Source organism: Symsagittifera roscoffensis, chromosome 3 (assembly GCF_963678635.1).
Source record: "Symsagittifera roscoffensis chromosome 3, txSymRosc1.1, whole genome shotgun sequence".
In the NCBI taxonomy this organism is placed as follows: domain Eukaryota; kingdom Metazoa; phylum Xenacoelomorpha; order Acoela; family Convolutidae; genus Symsagittifera; species Symsagittifera roscoffensis.
In genome coordinates this window covers 5349506-5367591 of record NC_087064.1, presented here as the reverse complement: position 1 = coordinate 5367591, position 18086 = coordinate 5349506, and the positions used below count along the sequence as shown (strand labels likewise).

Genomic DNA, 18086 nt, shown 5'->3' with positions numbered 1-18086 from the left:
ATACCCTCTATATCCGCGGAGACGGCGTACTTATGTTGACGGAATCGCAAAAGCACAAAAATTAAATTTTGGAGTAGGTCAGGACCCACCAATAAGGACTTATTTAAGGATGTGCCGTGAAACTTAGAAGCCCCATTAAGGACTCGGCGCACCTTACCCGGCTTATTCGGATTTACGACGGGATGGTGCGGAAGATACCACTCGCGATCGGAACGCTTACGTGGATCATGCGGTTCGACGGTAACGACATAGCCTTTCCTAATGTCCTCTCTAATTGTTTCTGCGTATCTTTCGCGCAGCTCAGGGTCTTTACTTAACCTTCTCTCCAATGATTTAAATTGGGCCAGTGACGAGTAATAATTGTTTGGTAGACTGACATTACTATCAATCCAAAGCATAGGCACAATGTATCTTTCGCCATTGTGAACGGTTTCAGAATTGAGGATGGATAAAGCATGTTTATCCGCGGCGGAACGGGCATCGACTTGTTTGAAAGCACCATACGATTCCAACTCGTACCAGGATTTTATCTGGTCGGTCAGAGAAGAATCTTCAACAACACACTTGAAACACGAAGAAGTAGAATTACCGGACGGCGGCAACGGACCACTTAAGACCCAACCTATCGGAAGGCGAACGGAACACGGTGAGTTTTTATCATCTCCCAAGATGAACTCAATGGGTCTAACGGCATGGTAGTAGTCTTGTCCGATAATAACTTCAACGTCCTCATAAGTATATTGAATGGGCTTAATAGGTGCTAATTGTGGATATTTATTCTGCAAATCAGCAATATTGATTAATTCGGAACCAATCCGAATGTTGTCTTTAACATATGCACAGAGAGAAAATACGAAATCACTATTGTTCGGCTCGGAGGAAACTCTAAACTTGACCCTCTGAGTCTCAACAACGGTGGTCGAATTGAAACCACTAATTGACAAGTTAACGGGCTCCCCTACTAAGCCGAGACGGTTTACGAGTGACGAAGACACCCAGGAGTGAGTCGATGCACTATCACAAAGAACCAACGTCAGGAGACTGGTTACATCCGAGGATACACCAAGTGTTGCAATTGGCAACAACCCTTTAGAAGATTCAATGTCAAGTACATCACTAACAGCGGCATGGGTGGAAGTGTTTGTATTCTCCTTGGATTTGTTTGTTCCAGCCTTATTCGAGACATTTGAATTTTCCTTCCGAGGAAATATTCTTTCGGCTCCATGGAGCAAAACATTATGTGTGCTATCACACTCTGGCTTCGGGCACTTTTTTGCTCTAGAACATTGCCGGAAACTATGATTGCCATTGAGGCAAGCGAAGCAAAGTTTCTGTTCAGCTACGTATTTTGCTCGCTGAGTAGCATTCTTTTCCTTAAAAACAGCACAATTCCACAATGCATGACTACCCTTACACAAAACGCACGGCGGAAACTTAGACTTATCCTGAGACTTATCCTGAGCCTTACTAGTTACCTGGCTATTGGCTGCAAAAACTTTGGTTGTTTTTGGTTTAACCGGTTCTTCGTTTTTTGCCTTAGAGCTGAGTAAACGTAATCTTTCATGCCCCTCGGCCTTTTCTTTCAACCAGTTGTTAAAGTCTAAGAGTGTTGGTCGCTGCCAATTATGTCTAACAGTATGCATTGACCAAGCCTCCTTGAGGTTAGGCGGAAGTTTACTAACAGCTTGGTTTAACAGGTTAACACTCTTTAGATCATCGTTGAAAGACAATGATTTGAAAACTGCTACGAGGCCAGATACGGCAGAGGAGAAACTAATGACATTTTCCGAATTGTGCATCTTAAGTGGAGGAAAAGTATTCAGCTTATCAAGATGCGCACCAACAATGGCATGTGGTTGCCCAAACTTCCGTTGCAAGGTGGCCAGTGCATCCTTGTACATAACGCCACTATAACTAAACTCCGCAATTGCGGTTTTTGCTTTGCCTGTGACGAGCGTTTTTAAGTATGTCAATTTCGTATCATCGGTGAGAACAGCGGAATCAACGGTGGACTTAAACTGACCAAACCATTCGTGCCAGTTTAACGGGTTGCCGTCAAACTGGGCTAACTTCCATTCAGGAAGATGATCTTTGCGGCTATGCATCAATAATTCCGCCAATTCACGAGCGGAGAGAGGTCGATCCGATGAACAACCTTGGTTCGGATAAGCAGAAGACGGTGCGTAGTCTTCGTTGACTGGCTGATAACCAGTATTAGTTTGATTGACAAAATGCGGAACATGTTGTGGATGAACTGAGGGAGTATTAAAATACACAGTCCCGCCACTAGTATACGGAGCGGCGGTGTTACACGATGGGACAACAGTTGTCACATTAGAAAAAATGTTTCCAGCATTACAACACTGAGCAGGCGTGACGATTGGAGTTGTAGCAGCCAATCGCCATAAGTTTGCATCACTTGTGTAGTAATCGTTGATACTAGGTGACACAGTATGCGGAACAAAGGGAAGATTATGTTGCGTCTGGACTGGCGCTGCATGGCAATTAGGTGCCGAAAAGAAAACCGGCGTTGGGTTTACTCCAGAAGATGAGAAGCCACCACCAACAAATGCAGGCGACAAAGAAACAAAACCAGACCCGGGTTGGGCCGGTAACATTGGGACAGGTAATGATTCCGGTTGCGCGATGGCAAAACTACCATTAGTTATGTTTGAACTCATGGTCTGTAAAGGAACAGCCGACGGTGTTGGTAACACGTGTGCACTAGAATGCATATTGTTAACTGGGAATGGAACAGAGGCTGGGAATGAAACAGAAGCTTGCAATGGCAAAAGGCTTGCACTGCCAAATCGAGGCATAGCCCGATGTCCATAACTATGGATTCCAGGGTCACTCAATGCTGTGTGCTCATGGTTATGACTATTACTGGTGTGAATTGCATGAGCAAGGAGGGCGGAAGTCGTCGGTCCTGACGAAATGGGTACATGAGTGAAGGCCTGCAAACCGGGCGCACTAGCAACGTCGGGAGGTGCTTGTGAACTAACAGAGTCTACCCAATCATTAGTTCGATCGGTTGCTACCTTTGAAATAGGTTGACTTACTCCTGTTAAGTTACTTTGCGCTACCTTCTCGCTAACCTCAGATGAACTGTCCTCAAGTTCAAACGCTTTCAATTCCATTTCAATTAGTTGCTTTTTATGATTTTCAGCCAATTGCTCTAGTTCCAGCTGACTTTGTTCGAACTTAAGACGGTTCTCTTGCTCTTTAAGTCTTAAAGATACTTGATACTGCCTTTCCAGCTCCTCATGGCGTCGTTTTACTAAAGCTAACTCATGCCGTTTCTCACTTGATGACATAGTGCGAACAGTCGACGTATGACGAGTGGAAGCAGATTTATCAGACTTATGTGAGTCAAGCTTTCTACTATCCTTAGACTTATTAGAGACCTTAGACCTGTTTTCAGATACTCGTGCTGCTGAATCACTTGTTTTGTGCGAGTGTGAGGATGTCTCAGACCTAGTTTGTTGTAAAGATCCCTTGCTCCCTGTAATGCCGGCTGCTGGAAATGACGAAGGTTCAAGGCTCATCTTGTAACTCTGAGCTTCGTGCATTACTTTATCGTTCATTTCGGTTACTTTCTTAAGCCAAAGGTCTTGCTGAGCAATAATTTTTTCAGGATTTTCCGTTTTTCCCGCTAACCTAATTAATTGCTCATTGACGTCGACAGCTTTTTCCAACGCAATTTTACATTTGTAAACAGCATTATCAATTTTTGTAGTGCGACTATTATTCTCAATGTACTCAAGTAATAATGAGTGACCTTTAAGCAGCTCATTTTCTAGATTTAGACGGGTTTCGAATAACTTGCGTATCTTACTTTGGAATTTTTCGTCCATGTTTTTCACAAATTGACAATATTCTACGGATGCTCACTTATAGAAAACAATCAATAAAATGAGATACTGTTTTGGTACGTAATCAAATTTGCATTAGTAAATCAACATTAGCTTACAAGACGGGGGAACCTGACGTCTCAAAGCTTCTACCTGAATCCTATTTCTTATAGCTTTCCGAGCTTTGAGGGGTAAGCGGTTTCGCTTCTTACGTGTCTTAAGGATGTTAAGATTAGCGCTATAACGCCTTAGAAGGAGGAGAGTCTTTAACTCAAGGGAAGGAGGCTGGTGAAGCTCTTTGTACTTCTCAATTAGTACCTGGTCCTTAGCCTTACGCTTAGAGATAAAGTCTTTAACGACGTTGAGAACGAGAATACCTGTTGAACCTAAACTTTCCTCTATATCCTCGGTTCCGTTCCGTCTACAGTATACGATCGCACAAATGTTTGTCCTATACCTTAATAACAAATTGACAAGTTGCTCACTACTCAGCTTCCGGTTATTGTTGCTGCGGTGCCTACTTATCGAGTTATTAATGGCGTCGTGCCAAATTACAAGGTCGTTACGGTGCGACAAGTAGTGATGAAGGTAGTACTGTATCGTTTTCTGAGAGTCCCTAGCGTTAAAGTTCAAACTTAAACCTGGCTTCGTAAAGCAAGTATCTTTGACGCGCTTCTGGGACGGAGCGGGAAGTTTTCGGAGCGCGTGATCCAAAGAACTAGCTCCTAGAATGAATACCATACACTTAGGGGACCTATGCGACGGCTTCGTTACGCTTAAGTACCAATGGGGTTGGAAAATTAAGTAGGTCGGTTGAACTCCAACAACACACACGGAGTAAACCTGAGGATGAAAGAATTCAACTTAACTCACTTAATATCACCGTACCTGACCACTTAACTTTACTGTCACGCAACGAAGTCAATAATCTGACAGGCTGAAACCGCTTTGTTTTACTCGAAGCGAACTGGCTTTCAGTTTCACCAATGGTGGGTGGGGGATCAGGCAAATTGGTTAAGTTCCAACAACACACGCGGAAGAAACCTGAGGATGAAAAAACTCAACTTAATTTGCCTGATATTTCGCTACCAGACCACTTAACATAAGGTTGGTGTCATCTTACAGCACAGTTTTGCAGAATTCTGGAGACGTTTTGAGGATTTTTTGGCAATTTTTTTACTTTTTATACAAAATTTTTCAGAAAATTTTGGTCAGCAGGTTCGAGTCATAAACCAACCCAAAAAACTAGTCCAGTACCTCTTGTCTATGTTTCGATTTCACTGATTATTATTCCGTTCACATATATCCAAAAAAATTTTGGTATCGAGAAAAAATGTCAAGTCAGTTTGTCTATGTACCGACTGTATGATATTTCAGTTCAACGGAACTGTCCAAAAATTTTAGGTATTGAGAAAAATTACCGGGGGCTAGCTTGCGGGAAAATTTCTATCATAAATGACATCGTATTTAAATTTATAGCACAATTGGAGTTTTAAACGTTTTGGAAACTTCTTACAGTTTTAATTGGAGATTGGACGGCACCGGTTGAGGGTTGTCACAAACCAGTCACGATCACGACAGAACACGACACAGTTAATGTAGAAGTAGGTGATTAGCGGCACCGGTTGAGAGTTGTCACAAACCAGTCACGAGCAGGACTGAACACGACACCTGTTAGTAGGCCTCCATTTCCTCAATTCAGTATATCTGCATGAAGGTCTCAGTTCCAGGAACTCAGGATAGGTTGTGGCAAATAATACTTCGTTTACTCCAACTTCCTGTCCATCAGACTACCAAGAAAATTCGGGTACCATCCATTGGGTGTCTCAAAAATCAGCAAGAGCGCCTAAGTTGATCAAGCCGCGGGCTGTAGGAATAAGTGCTCTAAAGGCCGGACAGATGAAGGAGAAGTAGAGTCTGCAGCAACTTTCTCCTCACTCAGCTGTTCAATCGGGATGCCACTCAACAAAAGCTTCACCACCTCAGTTTGTAACCGGGATATAACTTCATTCAATATTTATTAAGTCCCTTGTGGGGCGCCAAAATGTGCGCTCAATCTCCGTAAATCAACAAAATTGAAGGTTCAAGAAGTTTAAATTAATGAGAGCATTTTTCGGCAAGAACTCATCAAAAATCTCTATCGAGCATAAATATCGTATTGCTTCAATCATCAACTTGTTTCGGTACAAATCGGCGCAAGCTAGCCACAAGAACCGGTCGGTAATGTCCTTGAGACAAATTGCTCTTTTTTAGCGGTCAGCCTTAATCAAGGTTGAACCAAATTAGAATCAACAAAACAGTTAAAATAGGATATAACCCCCTTTTTTAGTATATTAATACATGGGCAGGTGGGGGACTCGAACCTACGTCAACTGTAGAGTCTATATAGTGGGCGTTATTGTAGCTTAGGCCACTCGGCCAACTGCGCTTATTGTTGTTACATTTTGGTTCAGTTTTATGCATTTATACTATTGTTTTATATGCATCTATACTCTACATTTGCATTGCAACAGCTGCAGTTTCAATCTTGTGTGCTAATCTTTACATGCAGGGTATTCAGGGCACGGAGCTGGCAATGATTGTAATAAACTGTTGGTTTTCAGCGGGAGATTAGCGGAAGTTTCAAGATTGAGTAGGATCAATGAACTTGTGATAAACGTTTTGACTGCAATTGAAACGGAGATTATATTTGTTAATGATTAGTTGAAGAAATTGACCTGTGCATTAGTTTACTTAATGGATTTCGAGTAAATTTTACATTGATTTTTTTTCGTAATTTTTCTTTGAGAATTTTGGGACCCGGCCTTTGGGGTGGAAATTTTGAAAAAAAATGGAGTTCACAAAAATGTTTTTCATGAAAATCAAGAATTTAGTATTATTGACAAAAAACCAAAATAATGATAACTTCATTTCTTCATTCATTCATTCATAAACATAAGCAAGTTGAAAAAAGCGTTGATGAATTCTTGTACGAAAGTTATGGTCGATATTTAATTTAACTTTTTATCCAGACAATACACATAAAATGAAAACGTTGATAGGGCCATTTTTTTGAAATTCAGTTAAAATCAACATTTTTTAATTTAAGATTTCCTCCGAACGGCAAGCTTGTTCAGCTTCTTAAGAGCAATTGATTTTCAAGTTCCAAAAGTTCCAGACTCCTCAAAAGTCGAAATGTCAATTAATTAATAAAAAGTTTGCCCGAGGGTTTGTCAATAATCAAGTTTATAGAGCATAAACAAGCTGTTCAGACAATTGCCTAGCACATAAAGCTTCCTATCTCTATCTACCTATTTATCTATCAACAATCATGGTTAAGTCATGTCGTGATAAAAACAAAGAAACATACATGTATGGAATGGTAGGTTTGTCAAATCGAAGCTTTACGTAGTTTGTTGGTACACTCTTTCAATCGAAACGATACCCCGCAATGCGAATTAATGAGAGGTCTTAGTACACTTAAACTTCTGTATGTGCTGTTTTAGATCACCTTAAATATAGGATTTATTGGACCAAAGGCAAACAACGAAATCAATAAAGTAGCCCAAATATCTCGACGACACAATTCCACGGAAACCTTTTGTCTTGAAGTTCGATTTACTTTAACTTCTTATTTTATCGGTTTACTTTTTATTGGTTGTAACCTCGCAGTGTAAATTCTGCTTTGACGCCGCAATAAGAGTTAATCAAGTGTTGGGAACACTTGAAAGTCTCTTAAACAAATTTCACAATTTTCAAATCCCCGAGGCTTTCAAATCTCACCTGTGTTTGGACTATCTTTTCACGTACGGAACCTACTTTGACAAATAGATCTCAACAATTCACAATTTGTGGAAACTCCTGTCGACATTCTGGCAAAAGTAATCAACGTTGACTCTTATTAATCCTTCACAATAATTAGTATTTATAATCTGAGCCAGTCATAATTCCCAACGAAAATCCCATTAAGTGAAAAAAAAATCGCGGTCCTCTGCTCCAGAACGTAATTACCTAATCCCCGCCCCCTTTTGTTATTTTCAATTCATTTAACCTATTTTTACTCAGCTCAATTCGACATATAAGTAACACTCACAATTTACAATTCCGTTGTGGGAAAAGAAATTACACTTTGCTTCTTTTATTTTGCCATACTTGTATTTTTCAATTTTTTTCTGATAAGCAAATTTGGCTTTCATCCAGACATCAAAAGGAATTTATATTAGTCATCATCCAGTTGGTTTTATTTCATTCCGTTCAGTGGTGAAAAAGGAGCGGTGATTTTTACAACTTCTAACGCCAAAAGGCTTGCACATCTAACGTCCAAATTTACCAATTTCATTCCTTCAGCTTCAATTTATCGCTAGGTGGAGGACAAATTTGGAAAAAGCACCGAAGTAAGGACATAAAAACATGGAATTTTTATTGTTTTTTTTCCTAACCGCAGCCAATCTCATTGCGACTTCTACAATACAAGAACAAGAAAAGCAAGGCTACATTTACTATAGTTAACCTATTTCTTCTTTTTTTTCCGTACCCGCGCCTATTTTTTTAAGACATCGCATATTTGCATATTTTTACAGTTCCCTTTCACAATTTCTAGTCAGTTATATTGAAGACAGCCTGTTAGTTATAACCTGTTAGTTATATCCGTTATTACGGCCCACTATTTTATCTCTGTTCGGTTCGTTGATTTCCGAGAGGCGGTGAATTATGGCTAAGACGTCCCCACTTTCACTGGTGCTTACGGTGCTACTACTACAGCTACTTTCATGTCTACATGGTAAGTCATTATGTTAATGCCACTGGAGTGCGCAGGAGTTTTTTCAAGCAAGGGGGCATGTCGGTTTTCAAAAAATTTCAAAAAAGTTCAGTTTAAAAAATTTCAAAAAATTTCAAAAAAGTTTTGTCTATCTTCGATTTTCAAAATATTTCAGAAATTTTGATTATTATTGTTTAGATTGATCAAATTGATTTCCCGAGCTCTCTCAAAAGATGATGTTTTTTTCGGGGCAAATTTTGCAAAATTTTAACAACAAGGACCTGTAAGGCTGTTTTCAGTAGCGGTTTTAGGGGAGGGGGACGAATATTTAAGAATATTTTAAGACTTTGTCGGCCAGAAATGGCTATCCTAAAGTAATACCAAAGGCATCACCTTTGGAAAAAATTCGCTACCAGAATTGAAGCACGCTACTGGTTTTTGCTATCTGGTCTTCTCGCAACAAACGAGCGCGATTTCCACTGCCAAAAGAAAGTATATTAAAAACAAAACTGCTCAATAATACAGAAATGTTCATTAACAACTATTACCATGTACAAGTATCTTCAGACATCCTTTTTTGCTGACTAAATCTTTCGCGCTTGTATGTACTAGTTTTGAGAAAGAATCACCAATAATGCGTAATTGTTTAGTCAAAATCATCAAAATAGTGCCTTAATGCAACCAATGCGCTAAACTAGAGTTGTGATATCATTTTTAAAATTTCTAAGATAGAAGCTCAAAAAGTGGTCAAGTTAAGCGGTTCATTATAAAAAAAAATTCTAATTGTTTCAGTTTTAAAGAAAAAATTTTGGACATAGTCGGATCAGAGGCTTCTCGTCTCCATCAGGATCAATGATGAATTCTTTATTTTTTAATCAGTTAGAGAAAGCCGTTTTTTTTCAGTTTAACGTCGGCAATCGTAGTTGGAAATCAGAGTTGCTAACAAAATATTTTGTACCTTATTGAAGATATCGTGGACTCCCAAGTTAAAAGTTTGAAAAATGTTCTACATCCAATTTTTTTGTGAAGTGTTTAAAAAGCGCCAATTTGATCATGTTCTGGACAAAATAGCGCGCACTTCAAAAATAATTTTAGGCAGCTAAAAACGTTACGCAATTTTTTCAAGTGATTGAATTATTCCGCACCATGAACCAAATCAAATTGAATTGAGGCAAGCTGATTGTTGGTAATAATTTCTACCGATTCCATTTCTCACATAAAGCTATTTGAGAGCAATTAAGGGCCGTCGGAACGTTCTGCCCTGAATGCCCTGGTCTACGAATAGTTTTGTCTTTTCTATTTAGCAGTTTGAGTCAATAACAAATTAAATTTTTTTGTTGCTTATGATTTTTCGTTAATCATGGAACCAAAATTGTCGCAGGGTTATTCCAGCTTTAGACAATGTTGGATTAACAGTCAAATTCGGCGCTACTTCGAAAACAAAAAAAGGAGAGTTTGTTAGAGTATTTATATATGATTTTGAGTTGATCTTCAGACTGAAGCTAAATAAAAAATAAGGAAAGCGGGTTGTTGTGCAAAAAAAAATTAAAATTGAGAAAAAACTCAGATGTTGAAAATCTTTTTATAGGCAAATTACGACCGTTGCGGCTCTAAAACAAATCTACTTTTGATGACTAGGACTTTTTATCGCGAAGTCAAATTTGGTTGGAAGCGACCGACTCTAATCCATAGTTACTTTCAACTCTTCTCGAAAAATCGGAAAACTAGAAGGTCTGCTGCTCTGCGAGTAGCACTGAATAAGTCGACCACAGGTTTTTGCAAAGAAATTCAAAAAGTTTTATCTCTAACGCTGTTTTTAGCTATTGAAAGGGAGCTGAATTGATTATTATGCAATAATAGAGGGTAGTTTTGTTTCAAAATAATTAAATTGGAAATTCAATCTGAATTTTCCAGTCTGAAAATTAGCCTGAAAAACTAAAAAATGCAATCGATTCGAGAATTTTTTTTGGGATGTAGGAATCAAATCACGGCCAAAAAGAATCTGATAGCATACCACAATTGACCTCCTAGCTTTTCCCTTGAGGTTTCTAAAATTGGCAGGAAACTCAGATCTTTTGTCATAGCTCCTTCCCACTTAATAAAATATTCGGAGCAAAAACCTTAAATATTTGTTAGCCTTCAATGTGCTGCGGATCGTGTATTCATCTCAAGGGAAAAAATTATCCTCAAAGTTTGGTTAATTTGAAGGTAGATTTGTCTGATCATCGGAAAGTTTACTCATATTCCCAGGGGTTGCTCTAGGATTCTTTTGCTCTATTTTGACCAATTTTTCTGCACCGTATTTGGAAAAAAAGACAGGCCAAAAACGCGCTTTTGTGCAGCAGTTTGGGAAATTTTGACCATCAAGCGCGTTTTTTCCGACGCCCCCCCCCCCCCTTGAAACTAGTATGCATTTACTAGTATGAATTTATGAATTTCAAGCGTTTTAGAAAACAAAAAATTTCGTTATAGTTGCAAGAAAAAGTACAAGGATAGCCTGTTACTGTGCAAGCAGCACAGAATGTTCCGACCATAGTATTTGAAATCAAAATCAAAAAATCTAGGGCTTTGGCATCCTAGGGCATCCTAGGGCTTTTTGATATTTCTTCAGTGGGTTTTGAAATTCAAACCTTGTAACTTTAAGCAATAACTTTGAGAACAGCTTATTGCATCAAACAGCTTTGGCCAATCGCGACTTTTTTCATCTTCATAAATTTTGAAAAATAAATCATATTCAACTAGAAAAAAAAAACAAATTTGAACCGTTTTAAAGTTTTCTCGCTATTTGTGTATCTCTTAAATCTAGAATAGGTTTCTAAGAATTTAAAAATTGCGACGAAAAATGATTTTTTTTAAAAAACGTTGAGACTTTTCTTAAGTTTTGTTTTAATTTTATTCAAACTATTCATGACGGGTAAGTAGCACTATCAGGCATTTAAAAAATTTTAAATGTGTAAGTGTTTTCGGCATAGCAGGAATGAACTAAAGTTATCCTCCAAGTTGAATTGAAATAGCCTAAGCTTGACTTAAAATCTCAACACTGAAGATTTTTCAAAACTGAAGGCAAAATTGAAGGTTTTCAATCGCATAAGTCATTAGGCACAATTATTTTTTAAAGATTTTTTGAGAAAAATTTGCATGATAACACCACTCGAAAAAAAGCGGATGCTTGATAGCAGTTTTTTATTTTTTTTAGTTCACTGATTTTCAAAATTTTGACATAAAGCAGTTCTTTTTTAGTGGCCACGAACTCTCTGTCGTAATAACTGAAAAAGTTATGAAACATAAAAAAAATTCTAATTTCAAAAAGGATTATGTAATTATGAAAACATAAAAAAGAAAGGTGGTATATAAACCAGCCGAAGTATAAGCCAGCCAAAATTACGTAAGTGTTATATAATAGTTATGCAAAAATTATGTAACAGTTACGAAAGTCATGCAAACTCATTCGTATATTGTAATTTTTCGGCTGGCTTGTATACTCCGCGCATTTTCGGTTGGTTTATACTTAGGCTGGTTTATTTACTCTCCAAAAAAATAGCCATGTGATTTTCTTTTCAGTGGGCGTTTGTTCTCTGACGATGGAGAAAGACCTGTCCTTCTTGGTGCAGACAGTGAAGCCCTTTTACTCGGTCACCCCTGGCTCCTCCTTCACCCTCTCCTGTCCTCTGGACTTCTCTCTCTACAGGGGCCAGACACACAGACTCACCCACAGTCTCTTCTGGTACTTCAACAGCCTCCAGATCTCTCAGAACTCGCAGGTGTATGCGACCACTGCGTCCAGACTTCACATTCCCAGAATCACAGGTGCTCTCGAAATCAACCAAATAAACCAAATCAAATCAAACCTCAATCAAACCAGAATCAAATCAAAATCATCATTTAAATCAATGAGATCACTAAAATGTGAATCAGTTTTTTTTTTAAAATTAAATGGGAAGGAAGTTCTCGTTTTTTTTTATAACACTAAAATTCATGGGACAAAAAAAACACTCCACAAAAAAAAATAAAAGATCCGACATCTTACTATTCAACTTGGATTAAAACTGATTAGCGCTGCGATTAGAATACTTCAATCTGCTTGACTGAAAAGTACCGAAGAACCTTAATTGAAATCTGCGAACCTAAACTGCTATGGGACGACACTTGTTAACTTGACTTAATTTCTGTTTAGACGCAGAATATGGCAACTACTCGTGTCGCTTCTTAGCACTGGACGGTGCTTCTGTCACATCTCCCCCTATGCTACTAGTAAAGGGGTCAGCGCCCTCCCTTAACAAACCAGTTCGTACACTCGATGTCAAACCGAATATTCTGTTCTACATCGAGTGCCTTGGGAACTTCGGATCACCCCGTGGCAAAGTCACGTTAGTTTATACTTTTACCCGAGTTACCTAGAGAACAGAAAACTTGGGATTTCAATTCAGGAATTTAAAGATTCCAGAGCAATCCTGCACTTCCTGGCTGAACTCATCCAGGAACCCTGCTAGGAAGTCTCAGATCTTTTGGGTTTTCATGCATATGGGTTTTCTACTAGTATCTTAAATATTCCAGAGCAATCTCTTAATTCTTGACTGGACTCATCCAGGAACCTTAACGCTTCGGAAGTCTTAGATTTTTTTCTAAAATATTTAATAAGGTTACTGTTGATTTTTTTTCAAATTGCAAATAGTGTTATCAATTTCGAAGCATTTTCAAGTTTTTGGTTGTTTAATTTGAAACTTTTGGTCCATTCGATTCTATTGTGCTATAAACCCGCTGACGAAAATTATTTTCGATTGATTCAAATTGATTTTGAATTAATTTTAAATCAATCCAGATCGATTAACAATGTACGTTTTAAGGATTCAAAATGGATTTTATATCGATTTTAATCGATCTTTTTTGCACTTTTTGGATCTGTCAAAGTGTCTAAAAAATCAATTTAAATCGATTTATGTGGATTTTTTTTCACTAAAATCCACCCGAACCTTGCCAACAATTATTTAAATCTATTTTAAAAGACCCCTGAGCAAATCAATTTTAGTCAAATCGATTTAAGCGAAAACCAGTGTAATAAATCAAGAAAATGGTCGATATAAATCAAACTTTGAGCCTAAAAACATAAATAAATTGTAAAAAATCATCCTTGTAAAAAAGATTTTGGGCAAAAATCTATGTAAAAAATCAATAACATGGTTTATACAAATCACAGTTTAGGCTCAAAACTATTCTAAGAAATCATAGAAAATAATCAATGAAAGCCAGTGTTTGAGCAAAAATCTAAAAATTTGTCAATGTAGTTCAGATGACCTTTTAAATAATTCCGAACTGGAATGAAAATTTTAGAATTTTTTGTTTTTTTATTGTGCTGCCAGACGCCATGGATGTTAAAAAAAGATTGGCAATGAATAAATGCAACAAAAATTCAAAACTAAGGAAATCAGAAAATAAGAAAAAAAAATCGATTTAAAATTGAATTAAATCCGTTTTAATTATCCTGAAAACAAAAACAACTGATAACTGGAAAAAACGGATTTGAGCTGATTTAAAATCGACTTGGATCAATTTTTTTTAAGCTAAAATTTAAGATCAGTTTAAATTGATTTTAAAAGGATCCAAATCAATCTTTTTTGTTCTATTCTTTATACTTTTTTCATGCTACAATTGATCTCAATTTAATCTACATACTGATATCGATCTTAATTCATTCTTGACATTGCGGGGTAGGCTTTATATTACACTTAAACAAAATTTTGCTCGATTATAGGTGAATAATTTGCTTATGAAATAAATAGCCTAGCATCGTTTGTGATTTTATGCTTTTTATGCATCTTGGTAATGAAAGTTTTTCACGCTTATTTTTGAAGATCAAAAACATTGTCTGCAATTTGTTTGTGCAAGCCAGAGGCAATTTCTCATATCCTTTGCTATTCTTACCATGAAACTATCTTCCAAATTTTCCTTGCGCTTGGCCTCTAAAATAAACAATTTGTTCACGTTAACAGCTGGTTCAAAAACAACGAAGAAATTCCGGGTGCAAGCAGTGAAAACGGACCTGGAACAAAAACACCAGGGATATTCACAAGCCTGCCTTCAGGGCTCCTGGAAGTCGGGGGTATTTCTCAGACCAATTTCGATCCGGATTCACAGAAGTTTCACTGTGAGGTGACAAACCAACATGGAAAAGACACTTCGGGCAATTTAGCCCTCAGATTTGTCAGTCCACCGGGCCGGTCGGATTTTTACTGTTAGTAAACCAAACAAACAATTTATAATTTATGAGTTGGTTGACGGTTACAAAATGGAACGTTTTTAAGGCAGAAACGGCTAAATTGTAGTTTCAATTTTGACGTTAATTCCAAAAAAATGACGCTAATTCTGAGAGGTTTCAATTTTGCCGAAAAAACGAGCTCTTTATATCAAAACATCTCAACCTTTTTGAAAATCAAAAGCCTCAAGTTTTTTTTACAATAAAAATGACATATAGATCATCAATTTCTGGTCTGGAAATAAAGCAAAGCTTAACTTAGATTTAAAAAACAAAATATGTAATTTGGTAAGAAACGGTAGTCTTTTATAGGAGAGGAAAGTTATCGGGAAAGTTGAAAAACACAAAATTATTAGCAATTGAAAAAAAAAGTTTTCTGTCCAATAAAGCAATCCAACTACTACCACACCTAACAAATTTGACGTGAAGCCGTTAAGTCAAAATGGGATCAATCGAAACGGCTTCTGGGTGAGAAATCAAAGCATGTTTGCGTGTTTAAACTGTCCAAGAAGTTAAGCTTTGGCTCAGTGAAATGAACCCACAAATTTTCAAAAGATCGACGGAAAGTACAAGGCGGGATTAGAAAATCAGCGTGAAAAATACACTTGGGCGAAAGAATTTGCTTTGCGGTATAAAGCAAATAGACGTATTTTAGGAAATTTCCAAGAAAATTTGTTGGAGATCCTTCGCATTTATTTCCCAGAAAAAGTATTTTATCAGGAGATTATCCCCCCTTTCTAGTAATTAGACAGTGAAATTGAGGCTGGTTTTTAAATTTTTAATTAGCAAAAACCAAACTTGTTTAAAAAGTCTAGATAACTTTACTTCGCTGGTAACAATTTTTTTTTTGCAAACAAGCTAGCTCTGAAGTTTTGAGGTGAACAAATTTTGCCGAAGATTCTTTTTGATCCAACTGAACGGCAAAAACAAAATCAAACAAGACTGCTCATATCAGAGCAGGGCCTGAATATTCAGATTGCCTTTTAAGGTCTATAGAGCAGAAATAACATGAAAAAAAAATGTAATAAATTATAAGATTTTTTTTAATTTGAAATTTTTGTGTGATACCTTATGAAGTACGAAATGATAGATTTTGCTCCTAGTAACAAATCAATTATCGCAAATATCCTTCAATCAATTTGGATCGATTTCTGAGACGGATTAAATCTCCGCTTACGTGGTAATAACACGAAATATATCGCGTGTTAATTGTCCCAAATTGGCTAAAATGGCAATCTTTAAACCCCCATAACTTTATGAAAAATGATCACAGGTGAAATATGTTTTCAAAATTAAGCTCAAGACAACAAAACCTTTTGAATGATATTTAAAAAATTGTCAAAAGTGGCTAGTTGAAAAGTCAAAATTTGTCTGAAGGAAAAAAACCTACCCCGAGCACAAACATTCCGTTACTTTTGTTACAAAAGTCGGAGCAAAAAGATCTTAAGAGTAAAACGCTAGAGCATAGTTGCAGTATCTTGACGAGAAAACGCCATCATGATCATCTGTCCATGCTGCGAACGTTTTTTTCCTTTTCAAGGCTTTTGCTTGAAACTGACAAATAAAGTCCAGTTCTCTTATTAACGCTTCCCATTAAGTTATAAATTAAAAGGATCGCCATTTTGGCTAATTTGCGACTATTAACGCGCGATTCATCTCGCGTTAATAGCACGTGAGCGGATATTTGATGTGTCTTAGAAATCATTCCAAATATATTGAAGGAAGCTTATTTGTCAGAATTGATTTGTTACTAGGAGTAAAATCTATCACTTTGTACTTCATTTGGCTTGTGGGAGGATGGCTTTCGCTTTCACAAAAAAATCACAAAATATAAAAAAAGTTTGGTTTTTTATAACGTTTAGTTTTTTACTCCATACACCTTAAAAGGCAGTCCAAACATTCAGGTCTTCTCCCTGATACAAGCAGTCTTGTTCTCGATACCTTTAATTGCATTTTTTTGTTCCAAGTTTTAAAGAAAGTGAAGGAACAGTTGGGCTTGGGGTCTTTTCTCCAGACATTTTTGAACTTTTTCATAAGCTTTTTTGACGCGAAAATTTTACAATATCTGAAAAGTGTTGATGCATTGAGCTCAGAGTTAAAAAAAGATATTTTACCTTTCATTCCTTTTTCAACGTTAGGAGGGTTTGAAAGTAGCCAGTTTGGCCCATTTGGTGTAATTACAACGCGATATTTTTTGTGCTAATAACGCGTAAAGAGAAGTTTAACCCGGCTCAGAAATTATTTCAAACTGAATTAAGGCATGCTATTTATTCGAATTAGTAAACTAACATATATTAAATTTTGACTTCATAATTCAAAGCCATGTTCGGATGATTTTTGCATTATTTTACCCAGTCCTTTAGAATTTTTCTGATTGTTCCAATTTTGGAAGAAAGTGATTTTTTCCAGACAAGTTTTAACTTTAAGCTAGCAGTTTTTGACGGCGTTTTTTGATGTCATACAAAAAAGTTGTTATTCTGAGCTCATAAAAATGTTTAACTTGTGATCGTTTGTCGTAAAGTTATAAAAATTTATAAATTGTCAATTTGGGACAATAATATGCGGTGCTATTAACACGCAAGCACCAAACTGAATTAGGTTGAGTTTTGCTAATTGGTCTATTCAAAAATTTGCTACAAGCAAAGTATATACTTTTCTACTTTAAATAGCCTGTGGGAGGGACAGGTTCAAAAAAAACTCTTAAATTTTTTTTTCATTTTTTTGTTTATTTTTTTATTTGCATCAATTTTTTTTTCAGCAAACACTACTACAAAGACATTAAAGGGCAGTCGGAATTTTCAGGTCTTCGCCCTGATACAGCGATTCTTCTTTTACTCTTAACTTTAAATAGCATGTTGGGGTAATGTTACAGTGTTTGCAGTAGTTTTAAAATATTCACAAGTCTTTTTTCATTTTTGCTCCTGAGCGTCCCACACTTACATGCATGCAATGCTAAGCCTAAAGTGTACCTATCTCTTTTTGATCTATTAAACGTTTTTTTTTCGCACAACTCAATCGCCATTATTCAGTTTGGTTCAATACTGCTCGTATATTAAGTGAAGCCCTGAATGTTGCAAATGCACTTTAAGCCTAATTAAAAATATTTCTGGTTGAATAATTTGACGAGATAATTGAAAAAAAACACCTTGCCATTTTTTCTATTTCATTCTTCATTTTATCCCATCCCACCCGTACAAACACGCTAAGTAAAAACAAAAAAGGTTTTTAGCGTCTCGTATTGTTT

General features: G+C 36.9%; 1 protein-coding gene across 4 annotated transcripts in view; it reads left to right on the top strand.

Annotated features, from left to right (window-relative positions):
* The window catches only part of LOC134842935 (neogenin-like), a 66074-nt gene that overhangs the window by 19455 nt on the left and 28533 nt on the right, over positions 1 to 18086 (top strand). For all 4 annotated transcript variants that reach the window (XM_063859466.1, XM_063859464.1, XM_063859467.1 and 1 more), the window contains 4 exons: positions 7340 to 8613; positions 12154 to 12399; positions 12767 to 12959; positions 14580 to 14821. In XM_063859466.1, coding sequence (XP_063715536.1) covers positions 8544 to 8613; positions 12154 to 12399; positions 12767 to 12959; positions 14580 to 14821 — 751 coding nt within the window. In that variant the 5' untranslated portion in view covers positions 7340 to 8543. The remainder of the gene's footprint in view (positions 1 to 7339; positions 8614 to 12153; positions 12400 to 12766; positions 12960 to 14579; positions 14822 to 18086) is intronic.